At 45.0% G+C, this 14,995-nt stretch overlaps 1 protein-coding gene across 5 annotated transcripts in view; it reads right to left on the reverse strand.

The window, feature by feature from the left end:
• Positions 1-14,995, reverse strand: part of Phc2 (polyhomeotic homolog 2) — a 98,669-nt gene that overhangs the window by 46,009 nt on the left and 37,665 nt on the right. For 3 of the 5 annotated variants that reach the window (XM_070008800.1, XM_070008799.1, XM_070008804.1), the window contains exons 2-6: positions 6,944-7,165; positions 4,086-4,244; positions 3,107-3,184; positions 2,406-2,570; positions 598-750 (exon numbers count right to left, since the gene is read on the reverse strand). In XM_070008800.1, coding sequence (XP_069864901.1) covers positions 598-750; positions 2,406-2,570; positions 3,107-3,184; positions 4,086-4,244; positions 6,944-7,111 — 723 coding nt within the window. In that variant the 5' untranslated portion in view covers positions 7,112-7,165. The remainder of the gene's footprint in view (positions 1-597; positions 751-2,405; positions 2,571-3,106; positions 3,185-4,085; positions 4,245-6,943; positions 7,166-14,995) is intronic. The other 2 variants (XM_070008801.1, XM_070008803.1) reach the window with 2 other exon arrangements.

Raw genomic sequence — 14,995 nt, forward strand, 5'->3', positions numbered from 1 at the left:
AGCATGGTCCCTGGCGCCCTCTGCTGGACATACAGGTGCTGTGCAAACTGGTCATTCCTCCCTCCCTCCCCCCCTCCCCCAACTCTAACCTCCTAGGTCTCTGTTGTGGAGATGGTGTGGGAGATGAGAGTGAGAAAGTCTCTTCTCAGCTACCACAGGATTCTCACAGCTATAATAGCAGCTATGTGCTACTGAAGGTAAGAGCTTAGTACTCATCCTCGTTCTCCAGTGCCCACTTCCCCACTCTTAACTGTGTTGACAAATGTAACCCAAGGGATATTCTACTGGCAAAGCAACAACAAAGCAAGTTACTTGGGGATGGGGTGGAGCAGTGTAAGGTCTGAAGGCCTCAATATACTGCCCTTGGACTCCTTTACTCTATTTGAGGGACCAACATGAAGTCAAGAGTGGCTGAGGCTGTCTGGATGGGCATGAAAGAGTGCTTGGAAACATTGGGCTGTGCAGCTCACCTGCTTCCCTACAAGAGCTCAGCATTTGCACAGACCTAGAGCTCCTTCAGGACTACCCATTCCCAGCACCCCACCCATCTACAGTGCTGCCCACCCTCCTTCCCTCCCACCAGCATGGGGTCCTCACCTGGGCAGGGGTAGGGGGCCGGGCGGGGGAGCCAGTGCCGAGCTCAGGCTGCACGGTAGCGACGGTGGCCGTGGGCGTGAAGATGAGCTGAGGGGACAAAGGAACAGTGCCGCCTAGGCTCCTAGCTACCTGCACCAGGTTACCTGGCTGGGCCTGGAATCACAGGAAACGAGGCGCCTTTTACCTGCCCAATGTGGGCTCAGCCAAAGGGCAGAACAGTTGAGCCAGGGAATAGACATAAGGGTGGCTAGGCAAGTGGAACAGGAGGCAAGAAAGGGTAGGAGGCCCGGGGATTGGGTGGAGTGTCAGGAGGCTTCTAGCTCACTGACCTAAGCTGGGCAGTGGCAGGATACAGAGGTGGGGGAAAAGAGCTGCTCTGGGGCTCTGGACCTTCTATGAGGGGCTCATCCTAGAGGAGTCTGTGTTTCCAACATTCACTGAAGTCACTAATCTCCTAAATATGCTGGGATCCTTGGGCCAATACTGGAAGATCATTTTCTAGTCCTGACCACTGGGCTGGGTTGGAACAAGACTTTCTCTCCAGAAGGATCAAATCAGAGGTGCTGGTGGCCACTTTCTGGCCAAATTTTGATTCAAGGCACCAAGAGGCTACAGTAGCAGAGGAGGCAAATGGCCTAGACTCTGCTGGCATCTTAGACTCCACATGGGTCTAGTTCTGCATCCATGTGGATAGCACCTGTGCTTTCCCTACAGCTAATACACAGAGGCTTGTTCCTCTGTGCATGTGAATCCTCCTTTTGTGGGGCAGCAGACAGGCATGAGGACCCCACTGGGGGCACAGAGGGAGACATGGGATCAGTAAAGTGGAGGCAAGGTTGGGAAACAGAAGTCTGTTTTATGTTGTGTCCAGGAAGCATTCTCTGACAATGTGTCTTAAATGATGAGCTCAGAGCTGGTAACAAAAGTGTGGGAACAAGATCAGAAAAGCTCCAAGCACCAAGTTCCAGCCACCAGAGCAAAGGAAGGGGCAGGACTGTACTCTTTTAAGATGGTGTGTTGAGCAGCAGAAGGAGAAGTCACCTCAGTGCATTACGTATGATATTTGACTGTGGTTGGAGCCCACCTAGCCTCCTGGAGACTGCTGCTAAGGTCCCAAGACATCTTCTGAATATTAGATGCTTGTTAGGCTCCTAAGGTCTTCTGGATCCCTTAGGATCAGATACACAGTAGAGACTCAAGCATGCTGGTCATAGCCTGTCTGTGACCAGTGTCTGTTGTGATCAAAGAAGCTTACCAGGATCTAGGAAGAAGGGGGCCCAGTGGGAATGGCAGTGGAAGCAGCAGCAAGCAGCGGGCTCTGAAGCTCTACCCCCAGGGGTGGCAGTGCACCTTTGGCCCCTGAGCTAGAGGTGGCTAGTCCTTCCATGGACCTTCAGAGAAAGTATCCAGGAGGAAAATCCCATTTCTGTGCAGTACCTGGTGTCTGTCTGCTCATCATCTTACAGTGTGAGTATATGAGAACTTTTGGGCACGGCTCAGGTACTGTCCTTCTTAATTCTGAGAAATTGTTTCTTATGAGGAAACAATTCTGTTTCACTTTAGGAAGACAGGGAAGGGAAGCATGCTTGGTGGCTTTCTCAGTCTCAGATTAAAACTCCATCCTTCTTGTAGTCCTGGAAATCATGTCATGTTCTCCCTCAGCCTTCCAGGCCCACCTTGTTTTATTCTACCCACTTGCAGTTTCTCCTGGCCCTCAGTCCTTCCTTCCCATCGCTAATACTGGTCTTCCACCTTATCTGCTTGTGTCCCCTAGCCCAGGAGTCACAGCCCAGATTGTGGGTACTCACCATCTGTGCCCTGAGATACATTTGTGCTTGGCTTGCAGTTAGAGCTGGAGAAGATGTGTTGCCCAAGAGCACAGCTTGTTGGGCAAGACCAGAGGCTGTGGCTGAGTTGACGCTCTGAGCCCGGTTGATGAGCTGAGCTGCTGCTGGGGAGGCTGCCAGATTGATCTGATACAGGAGAAATGAGTAAAAGGAAATGGGAGGCTCTTGGTGAATGGTGTCCTTATGCCTTTTTTTTAAACCTATGTAGCCCAGGTTGGTCTAGAACTCACTATGTAGCTCAGGCTATTCTTGCACTCCTGACCCTTCTGCTTTAGTATAGATTACAGGTATGCACCACCATGACTGCTCCTCATCCATTTCTTGCCCTCACTGTCTTCTGTTCCTTGGTTTATGTCGTATCCTGGTTCTTGGGCCTAGGAGTTGCCTTGAGCACTGCCCCATCTCAAGCCTCAAACTGCAGGGAGGACCTGATGTTGAAAGACCCCAGCTAGCAAGAGCACCTTAACCTTGGAAAGATGACAGGGTGCTAATGTAAGGCTTAGAAAGAGATTCACATTGCTTTTTCCTGGGAAGAACAACATACTCCATACATGGTCCTGTATGGATAAGGATGCTCCACATTGGGGTCCAGGAAGTCAAAAGCTTCTTGGGAGGGGAGGCAGAGCTGTGGCCTTTGCCTGTCACTCACACCCAGTACTCACCGAAGATGACTGGACTGGAGCCTGTGCAGACACACTACTGCCAGAAGTGCTCCCTTGTCTGTTGGCCACCAGGCTTGCCTGAAAAAGAACAAACTCTTATCATTAGTGTTGCAGCCTCCTCTGTCCTTAGTCATTTTTGAGTCCTTATCTTCCTGGAAGCATTGGACAGTGGTCAGGAAATCAGTTTTGAAGCCCAGACTTGCCTGCCTCCACATGGCCTTGAGCAAGGGCCCAGACTCCCTCCTTACAAGCAGAGATAACAGTACCTACCCAGAAGGTTGCTGAGCAGATGAGCACCAACCCCAAGCACTGTGACTGCTTGCCATTGCTACTGCCCAGCATTCCCCAGTTCTCCCCATCTCTCCACCTTACCCAATGGCCCATGGTACCATGCTGAGAGTTGTGCACACAGTCTGGCATATCCAGTCTGTCCCTCTCCCCTTGGAAAGCTTCTTAACCTTAAAGAATTAGCTTTAATGTGACCCTAGTGTAGGGCTGTCCTCCTTGTCCCTCAGTCATAGCAATTTGGTCTTTTTTCATAGGGCTTATCATAGACATTTAAAAACATTGTCTATTTTAGTTCTTGTTTACTTGTGATCTTTCAAGGAGACAAGTGAATGAATGTATAAATTAATATGTTCTCATAGAAGAGAGGTAAACGGGCAGGTGGACAAGTGAGCTGGCATGCCTTTTTTTTTGTGAGCATCTCCTTGGAGGTAGCTGTTCCTGCCCTACAGCATGGGATGTGGTGAAAGAGAATCCCTCAGCTCTTCCTCCCTGGGCCAGCTGGTGAGAGATGCAGCTGCTCCAGCCACTCACTAGCAGTGTCATCTTGGAGTAATGGATGTGCTGACAGCCATGCTTCTATGGAAGGAGCTCTTGTGGGAAGCCTGGGGGCAGGGCCCGCTTCCTGCCCTTCTGCTCACTTGTCCAGATTCCTTGAAAGGAGCCTCGGAGCCAGGGTCTTCCCATGGCTTACCTGCTGTACAGCTGCCAGGCTCTGGAGTTGTGCACTGCTGAGGTGCTGCTGCTGCAGGGCTGCTGTCTGTAACATGAGATGTTGCTGCTGGGCGGCATACATCTGCTGCAGGTACTGAGCTGCTGTGCTGGGCTGCCTGTGTAGGGCTTGCTGGATCACCTGAGAAGGACAACAGTGTATCTGGGCATCAAGTGGCTGCATATCATGCCCCTGTGGTCATGGCCTTGTTGACATCAGCTCATCAAATGGTTGGGAGAAAAACCCCACCATAACCCATCTCCCTCTCTCCAGGAGCAGAAGAGAGAGCTGTGTACAAGCTGCCTATGTTGTCTGTCTTGCCTCTGCCTTTGGCTCCTCCCTGACATGTTTGCTTCTAATCAGTTGTCAGCACCCCACCATCCTGACCTACTCTCAGGGAGGCGGAGTTCCTAGGCCAGGCTTGGGTAGCACCCCTACCTCCACTACCTCAAATGAGGACAAAGTTCAGAAGTCAGACTGAAGAAAGGAGCTGAGAAGAAGATCCAAGCCAGCCTGTTCCATATTCAGCAGAAGCCAGCCAAATTCAGACTCATGTGAAGGCAGCTGCCTCTCTAGAAGGCAGGGCTTCAAAAGGTGACTTGGTGCCACTCTCCAGGATCTGCCCAGAACTCCCAGAGAGTTCTTATCAGTCTCTCATGTTGTCTTTGTCTTGCTGCATATGCCTGTGACCCCAGACTGGCACATTTCCCTTTGATTCCTTCTTTCTTTCCCTAGCCTTTTCTTTTCTTTGCTTCTTCTTTGCAGAGATTCTCTCTCTCTCTCTCTCTCTCTCTCTCTCTCTCTCTCTCTCTCTCTCTCTCTCTCTCTCTCTCTCTCTCTCTCTCCTCTCTCTCTCTCTCCTCTCTCTCTCTCTCTCTCTCTCTCTCTCTCTCTCTCTCTCTCTCTCTCTCTCTCTCTCTCTCTCTCTCTCTCTCTCTCGACTTACTGTTTTCAGAGGTGGACAACCTTCTTCCAGACAAGTGCCATTTGATTATAACATCACTTGAGCTATCAAAAATTATCAATATAGACAGATGGCTATGGGCAGCTGACAAGAAGTGAACATGTCTGTCCTGTCATATATCAAATGATTTTTCAGGCCTTGTTTGGCCCATGGGCCAGATATTCCCCACCTCTAGTTGAACAGCAGTCTCTATGAAATAATAAAAGTCTTTTGTTTTCAAATCCCCCATCAACCAGGAACAAAGGAAAGTGAGTGCCTCCCATAGCCCTGAGACTCCTGCTTTCTCATGAGGCTTAGAGACAGATCTTTCTTCTCCTGCCCTTTCTTCCCAGCTAATGTCCTGTACTGGCCCTGGCCCTGGCCAGACTCTAGCCAACTTGTCTCTGGCCCAAGACTGCTCCTGGTCTTGGGCCCTGTCTCACAATTGAGCCTCTGGTCAAGATGTCCCCAACTTAGTGTGATTTTTAGGCAGCTTCTGGTGAAAGCTCTGGGCTCAGACTTGGGTTTCTATGAAAGCAGGCTAAGGTTATAGATCTTCTGTAGTCCTAGTGTCTCCCAGTGCTTGTGTAAGTATCCCTCATTCTCACCCTTTCTGATCCTATTTATATGAACTCTATTCTTTTTCACCATTGCTGCCTCACCTAAGCTTATTTTCCTTAGACTCTTGAAAGTGACATCCCCAGCAGCAGCTAAGACATTGTGACACCTCTTCATCAGGGGTGTCAATGAATGGAATCAAGCGGAGCCCCAATGGTCCCACTAGAGTACAGAGGACAATGAGAGCAGAGTCCTCCAGCCCCCTTTGCCTGCAGTTTTGTGGGTAGTAGGAGCAAGCATATTTCCTGCCAGATGCTGGCACCAAGCTAAAATATCCTGTGTGAAAAGGCCAAGGGAAGAAGCTGTGGGCAGGCCAAGGCAAGGTTTGAAAGCAGGAAAAGTGGTTTGATTAAGTGTGAATATAACTGGGAGCAAAGACAGTATCTCAAGGTTGTCTTCTTTAACCAGATTTTTCAGGCTTCACATTGTCTGCTGTGGCTTCTCCCTTATCCTCATATTTGGGCCAAGGGCCAATTCAGGATGAAGTCACTCTTCTAGTATATACAAACTACAAAGTTACTTACAGTAAACATTTCTCAGTTGTGGCTTCTTATCTGCTCAAATGACCAAGAACCTCAACCAGATATTGTGAAACACAATAAACATTATCTACTTGAGGTTCCTGGAGTGTTTAGGTTCAATTTTTTTCTTTACCTGAATAGCCTCAGACAATTCTGAGGCTAACTGGAGATGATCAGAAGGCAAAATGCTACAGAGCTAGGTATTAAGCAGATGGAAGTGCACAATCCTGACTGCATTTTGGAACAGTATGGAATCACCCAGAAGGCATTTAGTATGACATTTAGCAAATCTTAGGGGAAAAGGAAAATGCTTCAAAGACAAAAGACCTTGAGCTTTATTTTTTGGCCCTCTATCTTTGAAAAAATTTAGATTTATTCCTTAGGCAGTGATTATTGAGATAATGAATTTGGGGTGCAGCAGAGCAGCAACCAGTCATTGGCTTTCTTTCCTGGCCTTTTGCATGTTCAAACATATGTTCTCTCAAAATAACATTCTTGGATTCACACTATCATGGAGAAAAGGAGCTTTTATTGTTTTTTGGTATTTTTCTCCTGGTCATCTATGTATTTATTCTCTGTTCCTCCAACTTCCTTGAATGGACCCATCTTGCAGTATTTCCTCTCCTCTAACTATATGCACACATGCCACTGACCCATTCTCTCCTTAAGGGTCATTCCTCTAGACCATGCTAACACTTCCTCTTGGAACTCTTTATAGGTGATAAAGCAATAAAGTTCTGCCTCAATTTGCACCTTACCTGCACAGTCTGCCGGTCAGGAATCCCACTGTACACAGAAATCTGGGGTCCAGTGGGGCGGCCACTGCTACCACTGCTGCTATTGCTACAGCCATTGTTACTGCCACTGGCTCCACTGGTGACACTGGTACTGCTGGTCGTGTGCGGGACTGGCAGCTCATTCTCCATGGCCTACAGGGTGGCAGAGTCAGGGCACTCAGGTGGCAGGAGAGCAGATGGATGCTAGCAGGGAAGAGGGAGGAGAGAAATGCTTAGAGAATGCTTATTGGACAATGTACATCCATATCCTGGAGTTCTGCATCCATGAATTAAACAAGCCTTGAATGGAAATACAAGGAAAAAAATTTTGTCTGTATTGAATGTACATGTTATTATTATTATTATTTTTTGGTCGTGGGGCTTGAACTCTGGACTTGGGCGCTGTCCCTGAGCTCTTCAGCTCGAGGCAAGGGCTCTACCGCTTGAGCCACAGCATCACTTCCATACATGGATGTTTTTTTGTTTGTGTCTAAAGAATACAGAGTTAACCAGGCACTGATGGCTCACACTGCAATCCTATTCAGGAGGCTGAGTTCTGAGGACCATGGTTAAAAGCCAAGCCTGGGCAGAAAAGTCCATTAGACTCTTATTAACCACCAGAAAACTGCGAGTGGCACTGTGGCTCAAAGTGGTAGAGTGGGGGCTGGGAAGGTGGCTCAGTGGTAGAGCACTTTCCTTGCACATATGAGTCCCTGGGTTCAATTCCTCAGCATCCCATAAGCAGAAAAAGCCAGAAGTGGTGCTGTGGCTCAAGTGGTAGAGCACTAGCTTTGAGCAAAAAAAGCTCAGGGACAGCGCCCCAGCCCAGAGTTCAAGCACCAGGACTGGCAAAAAAAAAATTAAAAAAATATATATATAGAGAGAGAAACAACCACTTACATAGAATTTGCACTGCAGTGGGTAGTATAACTAATCTAGAGATGATTTAAAATATATTGAGTATGTGTAGGTCATATAGAAGTACCATACTATTTTATATAAGGGATTTGATCTTAAATAGTGGTGTCTGGGGGGAGTTTTGGAATCAATGTCCTGCAGATACCAAGGCATGACTATATTTGTATGCACCAGCTTTCTAAACAGCCTTCATGGGATCACTTGCAGACTAAGGCTTGTATACACATTTGCCATGAAGGCCAGCTTGGGTTTACCAAGAGAGATTTGAAATCAGGTCTGCCTGATTTTAAAGCCTATGACCTGCTCCTTCTGCTAGAGAGACAAAAAGTAATGAAGGAAGCCTAAGTAGGGGATACCCTGAAATTAACCACGGAAAGGAGCTGTGGCTAAAGTGATAGAGTGCTTGCCTAGCAAAAGTAAGGTTCTAAATTCAATCCTTAGTACTATAATACAATAAAAAAATAAAGAAATAAAATATCTCTTGTTTTTCCTGTACAAAAACTGAGGCCCAGCTAGGCAACACTGGCTCACATCTGTAATCCTAACTATTCAGGAAGGTGAAATCTGAGGATCATGGTTAAGTCCAATCTGGGCAGAAAAGACCAAGAGACTCTGTCCCCAATTAATCAACAAAATGAAGGATTAGAGGAGTGGCTCACGTGGTAGAGTGCCAGCTATGAGTGGAAAAAGCAGAGTAAGAGCTTGAGGCCCTGAAGTTCAAGTCCTAGGACTAGTAAAAACAAACAACAAGCCCAGTTTTGGGAATGATTTAGTCATGGTGACATGGCTCTCTTTTGACTCTTTTCCAGTACCATGGAGGCATCCCTAGAAAGCCTTCAGCTTCAGAGAGTGGGATCTTGTCTTGAAAACCAAATGCCACAGATCTTGTTGGGCTTTTAGTGGAAGTAAAGTTGAGTCTGGAACTGACTTAAATATGGAAGAGTTGATCACTTATAGTAGCTTCTGAACTTCTTCCACAGTTCAACTTTCAGGGAAGTTTTTGGTTTTCCCCACTTCTACTTCCTCCTATCTCAAAGCTGAGACTGGTGGGAAGTAAAGGAGGCTACCTGGAGTCTCGGGGACAGCTACTCAGGTGTCAATGGACCCTCCTCATATCTTGCCTGCTGGCATCCCACATTATCAACTCTGAATTTTTTTTTTTTGTCTTTTTGTCAGTCATGGGGCTTGAACTCTGGGCCTGGGCGTTGTCCCTGAGCTCTTCAGCTCAAGGCAAGCCCTACTACTTGAGCCACAGCACCACTTCCAGCTTTTTTTTTCTTCTGCTTATGTGGTGCTGAGGAATCGAACCCAGGGCCTCATGCATGCAAGGCAAGTGCTCTACCTCTGAGCCACCTTCCCAGCCCCCATTTTTTTTCTGGTGGTTTATTGGAGATAAGAGACTCATGGACTTTGCTGCCTGGGCTGGCTTTGAACCGTGATCTCAGCTTCCTGAGTAGCTAGGATTACAGGTGTGAGCCACCAGCACCCTGCTAGGAACTCTGAATTCTTAACCTTGCACTTTACCTGCCTCTTCAATTCCCTTTTACTTTCTTCTTGTATGCTTCCTTCTTTCCTTCTAAGGAGTACCTCATTTTTTCTCCAAGGCCACCCATTCCCACTGCACATTCCTACTGTGAACCATAGCCAGCCACTAATGGCTAATAGCCAGAACTAGAAGTCTGGTTTTCTCTGGGGTCCAACTCACTGTGTGGTTTTATGTGAGGCCAGGCTTTGCCTGACTGTGATTTCTATTTCAGCCAGTTTTCCCCTCCCAACCACAAGGGACCACTTTGACTGATGTGCTGACTGTAACTGGCTTGGAGAGTGATTATATTACCGGTCTCTGCTGCCCACAGGCCTAAGATCAGCAGCTGGAGAAATGCTGATGCTCTGTCCTTGCAGGAGCCGCCAAGTCTAGAAAACACTAGGCCTTTGTCCCCAGGGTCAGGGAAATCCATTTGCTGTGGATTACAGCTGTGACAGAGTTCTAGGCAAGCAAGGGTAATGATACTGAAAACAGAGTTCTCCAAACCTACCCTATAGCCCTGGGGTAAGTCAGAGTGAGGGTTTTCTAATGGAATCAGGGCCTGACAGGAAATGAGAGGTCTAGTCAGCCCTACAATGGCTTCTGCGGGTATTAGGCCATCCTGGACTTGTGTATAGAGTTTGAAAACACAGGATGAAGGGGTTGCTTTTTGGCTGCCTTTCTCTCTGAGATAGAAGGTGGTTAGAGAAGAGGGTTTAACTCTCTGGTCCGAGGGCGCATCAGTGGAGACCTCTTCTCACCATAGGTTACTGTCTGAGTGAGTACTTGTTCACATTAGTTAAACTATCTCAGGACAGCAGTTGGGTAGCAGTAGCAGTAGCAGTCAGAGGAGACAGACATACCAGTACAGGCTAAATGGACTCAGCTTCAACCTCCTCAAAATATCCTATTCCCTATCCCTCTACTGCTTAAGTGTTTCTAGAAACTGGAGTAAATAAACAAAGGTCAACAAAGACACAGATGAAAGATGTGTAGTTAGAGCAGATCATATAAGTCCTAGCAATCACAGGAAGAAGATTTCATTACAAAGCACCACAACATAAAATCCATAGAATAGTTTTCTGAAACAATACTGCTTTCTTCATAACTTACAAAAAGCGGGTTATATCAAGTACTTATATTCCAAGCTGGTGCTTGTTTGTTGAAGAATATGGGAAGGAAACAGAAGGATTTGAGGCATGAGGGTGTTTGTCTTGACTCATGCATCAGTGTGTTATTCTATGGCAGAAATGATACACATTTTGAATCTCCTATAGACTCTCTTCCAATTCTAATGTGGCTTTGTGAAAGGCCATGTGAAGAGACAGAGATATGTGGGGGGAAGATAGCTGTGTGAAGACACAGGCAAAGATTACAGCTCTACCACCACACTAAAGACCCTCAGAGCCACTAGAAGATAGCAGGAGTCAGGGAAGAATTTCAGGAGGAGCTCAGCCCAGTTGACACCTTGGTTTCAAAGTTCAAGTTTCCAAAGCAGTGAGACAACGTATATCTGTTGTTCTAAATCACCTAGTGTGTGGTACTTGGTTATGGCAGCTCTAGGATATACTAAATTATACTGCTGACTACTAAATCTCACTAGCTTAAAAAGGTCAAATGAAACTAGAAAGCAAAAGTGTGAATATATAAAACACAGCCTTGTTAACATAACAGCTTAGCATGCTTCTAGGCAGGGGACCTCAAAATGGGGTCTTCTGGAAACTCTTCAAAAATGCCCATTTTCAGATTCCACTTCAGACCAAATGAAGCAGAAATTCTGGAATGGGGTTCGGTGACCTTTGTCTTTACCAGACACATGGGGAGTTCCAATGCACATGAAGTCTGACAGCTTTTGCTAGAAGAGGGATGTTATCAACCCCATGGGAGATCAAGAACAGCAGTCACATGTAAGACAGTTATTGTAAAGTTTCTGAAAAGAGGGGACTAGAAGTCAGGGAGGGACAAGTACCAGAATTTCTTCCTTGTTAACAACCCCAAATACCTGCATGTGGCAAGGAGGGGTACGGGCAGTTCTCAGACCCCCATCATGTACTCTGGTGCCTACATGCATGAGGCCTAATGTCAGTCAGACTAGGCATCATGCCTATTCCCTGACCCTTCCCTCTGCCTAGGCCACTCTCGGTGTCCCTTTCCCATCTCCCTGGCCAGAGCCTGCTCATCCTGTGCCCTTCAGTCATATCTACTTTCCCAGAATTTTCCTTTCTGTACTCCAGCCTGGATTTAGTGCCTTATTGTTTTTTATATTGCCGCAGGACAGCTGATTGTCCTCACCAGGCAGTAACAACTATTTTCAGACCACTAAATAGATATTTATCCCTAACACAGTGCCTGGTCAGTAACAGCTTGGCCCTCCACCCCTTGCAAGTACCCATTTTCTGTTGCCCATTTTGTTGGGTTTTGAGTTTGTCTTTCTAAGGAATTACATTATTTGAGTTCTCTCATTTCAGTTAATACATTTGAAACCACATGCAAACCACCCAACATGTTTACTTTTAGAATTATAGGCAAATTTTAGATACTTTTGTTTTTCTGGGTCTGACTTAACTCATCTATTATAATTTTTTCTATTTCCTTATGAATGGTACAATATCATTCTTTCTAATGGGTGAGTAAAACCCCATTGTGTATATATACCACATTTTCTTGATCCATTCTTCCGTTGAGAGGCATCTGGGCTGATTACATATCTTGGCTATGGTTACAGTAATGCCACTAGAACAACCATGTTCACTGAAACTCTTTAAATAGAGAGTTGATATTCAAGTTTGTGGGTCCAGATTTCTATGTTCAGTGTATAGGACCAGCACATATAAATTTAGAAAAAAGGTGAGAGAAAAAATGAAAGCAGTGATAAAGTGATGGGTAATGGGTAATAGGTACTTGGTTACTGTGAATGACACATGCTGGAGTTCCTGGCTAGTAGCTTGGGTTCTAGACCCAATCACTCCTCTGTACTGACAGAGATGATAATATCCCACCTCCTACTTCACAGAACTACTGCAAAAATTAACCAAAATAGATAGATATGAGAAAACATTTGGTAAAGGTAAGTGCAATGAAAACAACTGAGTATCATTAGGGCATAGCATATGCGAGTGCTACATTGGTCAAAGTACTTAACCTTTGACTAGCTCATTTTCCTCCTCTATAAAATAGATAGAACAGTAGTAAATTTCATTGATTTGTTCTAAAGAGTAGGTGAAGAAGGGGTGACATTGTCCAAAAAGATAGCCACTATCTGACTTATGAAACTGTATCCCATCTGTACATCACCTTTATAATAACAATAAAAACATTTAAAATTTTTAAAAAAGAGTAGGTGAAATGATGTATTAAAATATCCAGCACAGCTCAGGCACAGACTGGTAGGTTAGTGCAGAAAATTATTTTCTCTTAAAGAGAAACTATATTTCAACAACCTCAAATTAGAAAAATCTTTCTTGTTTCTAATGACAGAATAAATTCTTTTTAATCTGATCTCAACCAATTCTTTCTTCTTCCCTTCTTTTTGGGATTGATACATAGAAATCTTAGTAGCTAAAGCTATAAAAAAAAAGACCATTATAAAAATCTCTTCATACTAAATCAATACAAAGCATGCATCTGTGTGCACCTTAAGGAAACTGTAAAATAGTGGAGAAAGAGAACAGGCAAGCAAAACCCCAAGCACCACACACAGCACAATTAAAAGCAACCTCTCTGACTGTTAGCATTGCTTCAGAGCAATAAGTATGGATGAAAATACAGGTTCTGAGAGATAAACTGATCAAGATCATCAAGCTACTAAGCAGTGTCCACCAGACCAGTCTGGATATACTATTAGTGTCCAAATTGTCACCTCCTTCGGTGGTACCATATAGAGAAGGAACACTCAAACATGTGGGCTTCTGATCCTTGAAAATGACTAAATACACTCTTGATCCTGGCATGGACATAAGCTTTCCATCAGCTGCCAAAAATCTCCATTCTCAAATCCTAGATATATTATTTTTAAAGAAAAGAAAAAAAGAAGAACGTTTGTCTCCAATGAAATTGGAAGAAGTGAAAAACAGAGTAGACAATAAGCTACTGGGCACATGTGTATGTGAGGGGGTCTCACACATGGGGACCTGCACATGTACATGTGTTGGGAAGAACAGAGGTAGAGTAGAGAGTGGGAGACTGGAAGGCAGTTAGTAAGTACCACTGCCAGTTTACATTCCCCTCACAGTTCCAAGCTCTGTGTAGCACAAGTGCTTTAGAAATCTAGAGTCAAGTAAATTTCAGCAAACATTCTTCTTGGGCTACTTTTTCATGCAAAGATTGATTTATCAGCTATCATAGTATTTGGATGACAGAACATATACTATGGACATATATGTAGCTTGAACTTTGAGCCTCCTTTCTCCACTACTTAAAGACCTCTATGCTTTGGTCTAGCCCACTAGTTAGAGGACTCAGTCATGCCTATAACACCTTTTCCTTTTCTGCTTCTGTCCTATACTTGACAAAGCAGCCAGTTCAAAACTGTGGAATCACAAAGCAATTCCAGAGGCTCAGTTTTTGGCTTCCTTCTCATTTGTCCCAAATACCACCCTTTAATTGCAATTAACATTCCTTTCTAGCAGAAACATATTGCCTGTCTATGGTTAGCCTCTGATCTACTATGACAACTAGCCCTTTGCTTCCATTTCATACTCTAAGTTTGACTTTCCTCTTTTAGCATACCTACTGACTTTTAGCATCTAATATTTATAAACTATTCTTTATGATTGGAAAGGGACATTTTCCCTAGTCCTCATCAAACTGGGCAGGTCCCTTTCAATACTCCATTGTTTTCAGTCAAGTGTAACTCAATTCTACCCTACTTGATTCTCACATTTATGAATGTAGGTAACCAAATAGGTAGAATGAGAACCACCCGTGGATATTATGAGGACACAGATTTGAACTTCACAGAAAGAAGTACTCACTAACATATGGGTGGTACTGTGAAGAAGTAGGATGGGCAGCTTCCTAAAGTGGTCACTTGGGAAGGGGAAACAACAAGGAGGCAATAATGATTGATAAGAAATGTACTCGTTATCTTGCCCATGTAATCGTAACTCCTCTGTACAGTATTCTCATAATATAAATAAATAAATAAATAAATAAAAAAGAGGCCACTCTGTGTTGGCAAGCTGTCTAAGCAGAGCTGGGCCACTGCATGGCAGGTGTAATTCACACACCCGTTCTTCAAAAGCTGGTACAGTATGACTCCTTGAAAATCTTCTACTGTGCATCACTAATCTACTTGAAAATTTAAGTTTTTAATTCTTCCCTTTATGAATGTTATCAATACTATCCCTGTTTTTTAAGCTGCAGGACAGCTAACTGCTTAAAAATCACTTTAGTGTTTAAAGAAAAAAGTTTCATTAGTATGAGCCTCTTGATGTTCATCTTCTGTGTAAAGTGGAGGAAACTACTGTTCTTGTCTCTTGGGTGGGGCAAGGTAGGAAACCTGACCTTTGGGTTCCCAGAACACTTGTCATTCATCCTGCTAGCTCTCCCAACCACTTATTAGCTTCCATCCTTTCTGTATCTACTGAATT

The sequence above is a fragment of the Dipodomys merriami genome, unplaced genomic scaffold, assembly GCF_024711535.1.
Source record: "Dipodomys merriami isolate MVZ:Mamm:240054 unplaced genomic scaffold, mDipMer1.0.p SCAF_71, whole genome shotgun sequence".
In the NCBI taxonomy this organism is placed as follows: Eukaryota; Metazoa; Chordata; class Mammalia; order Rodentia; family Heteromyidae; genus Dipodomys; species Dipodomys merriami.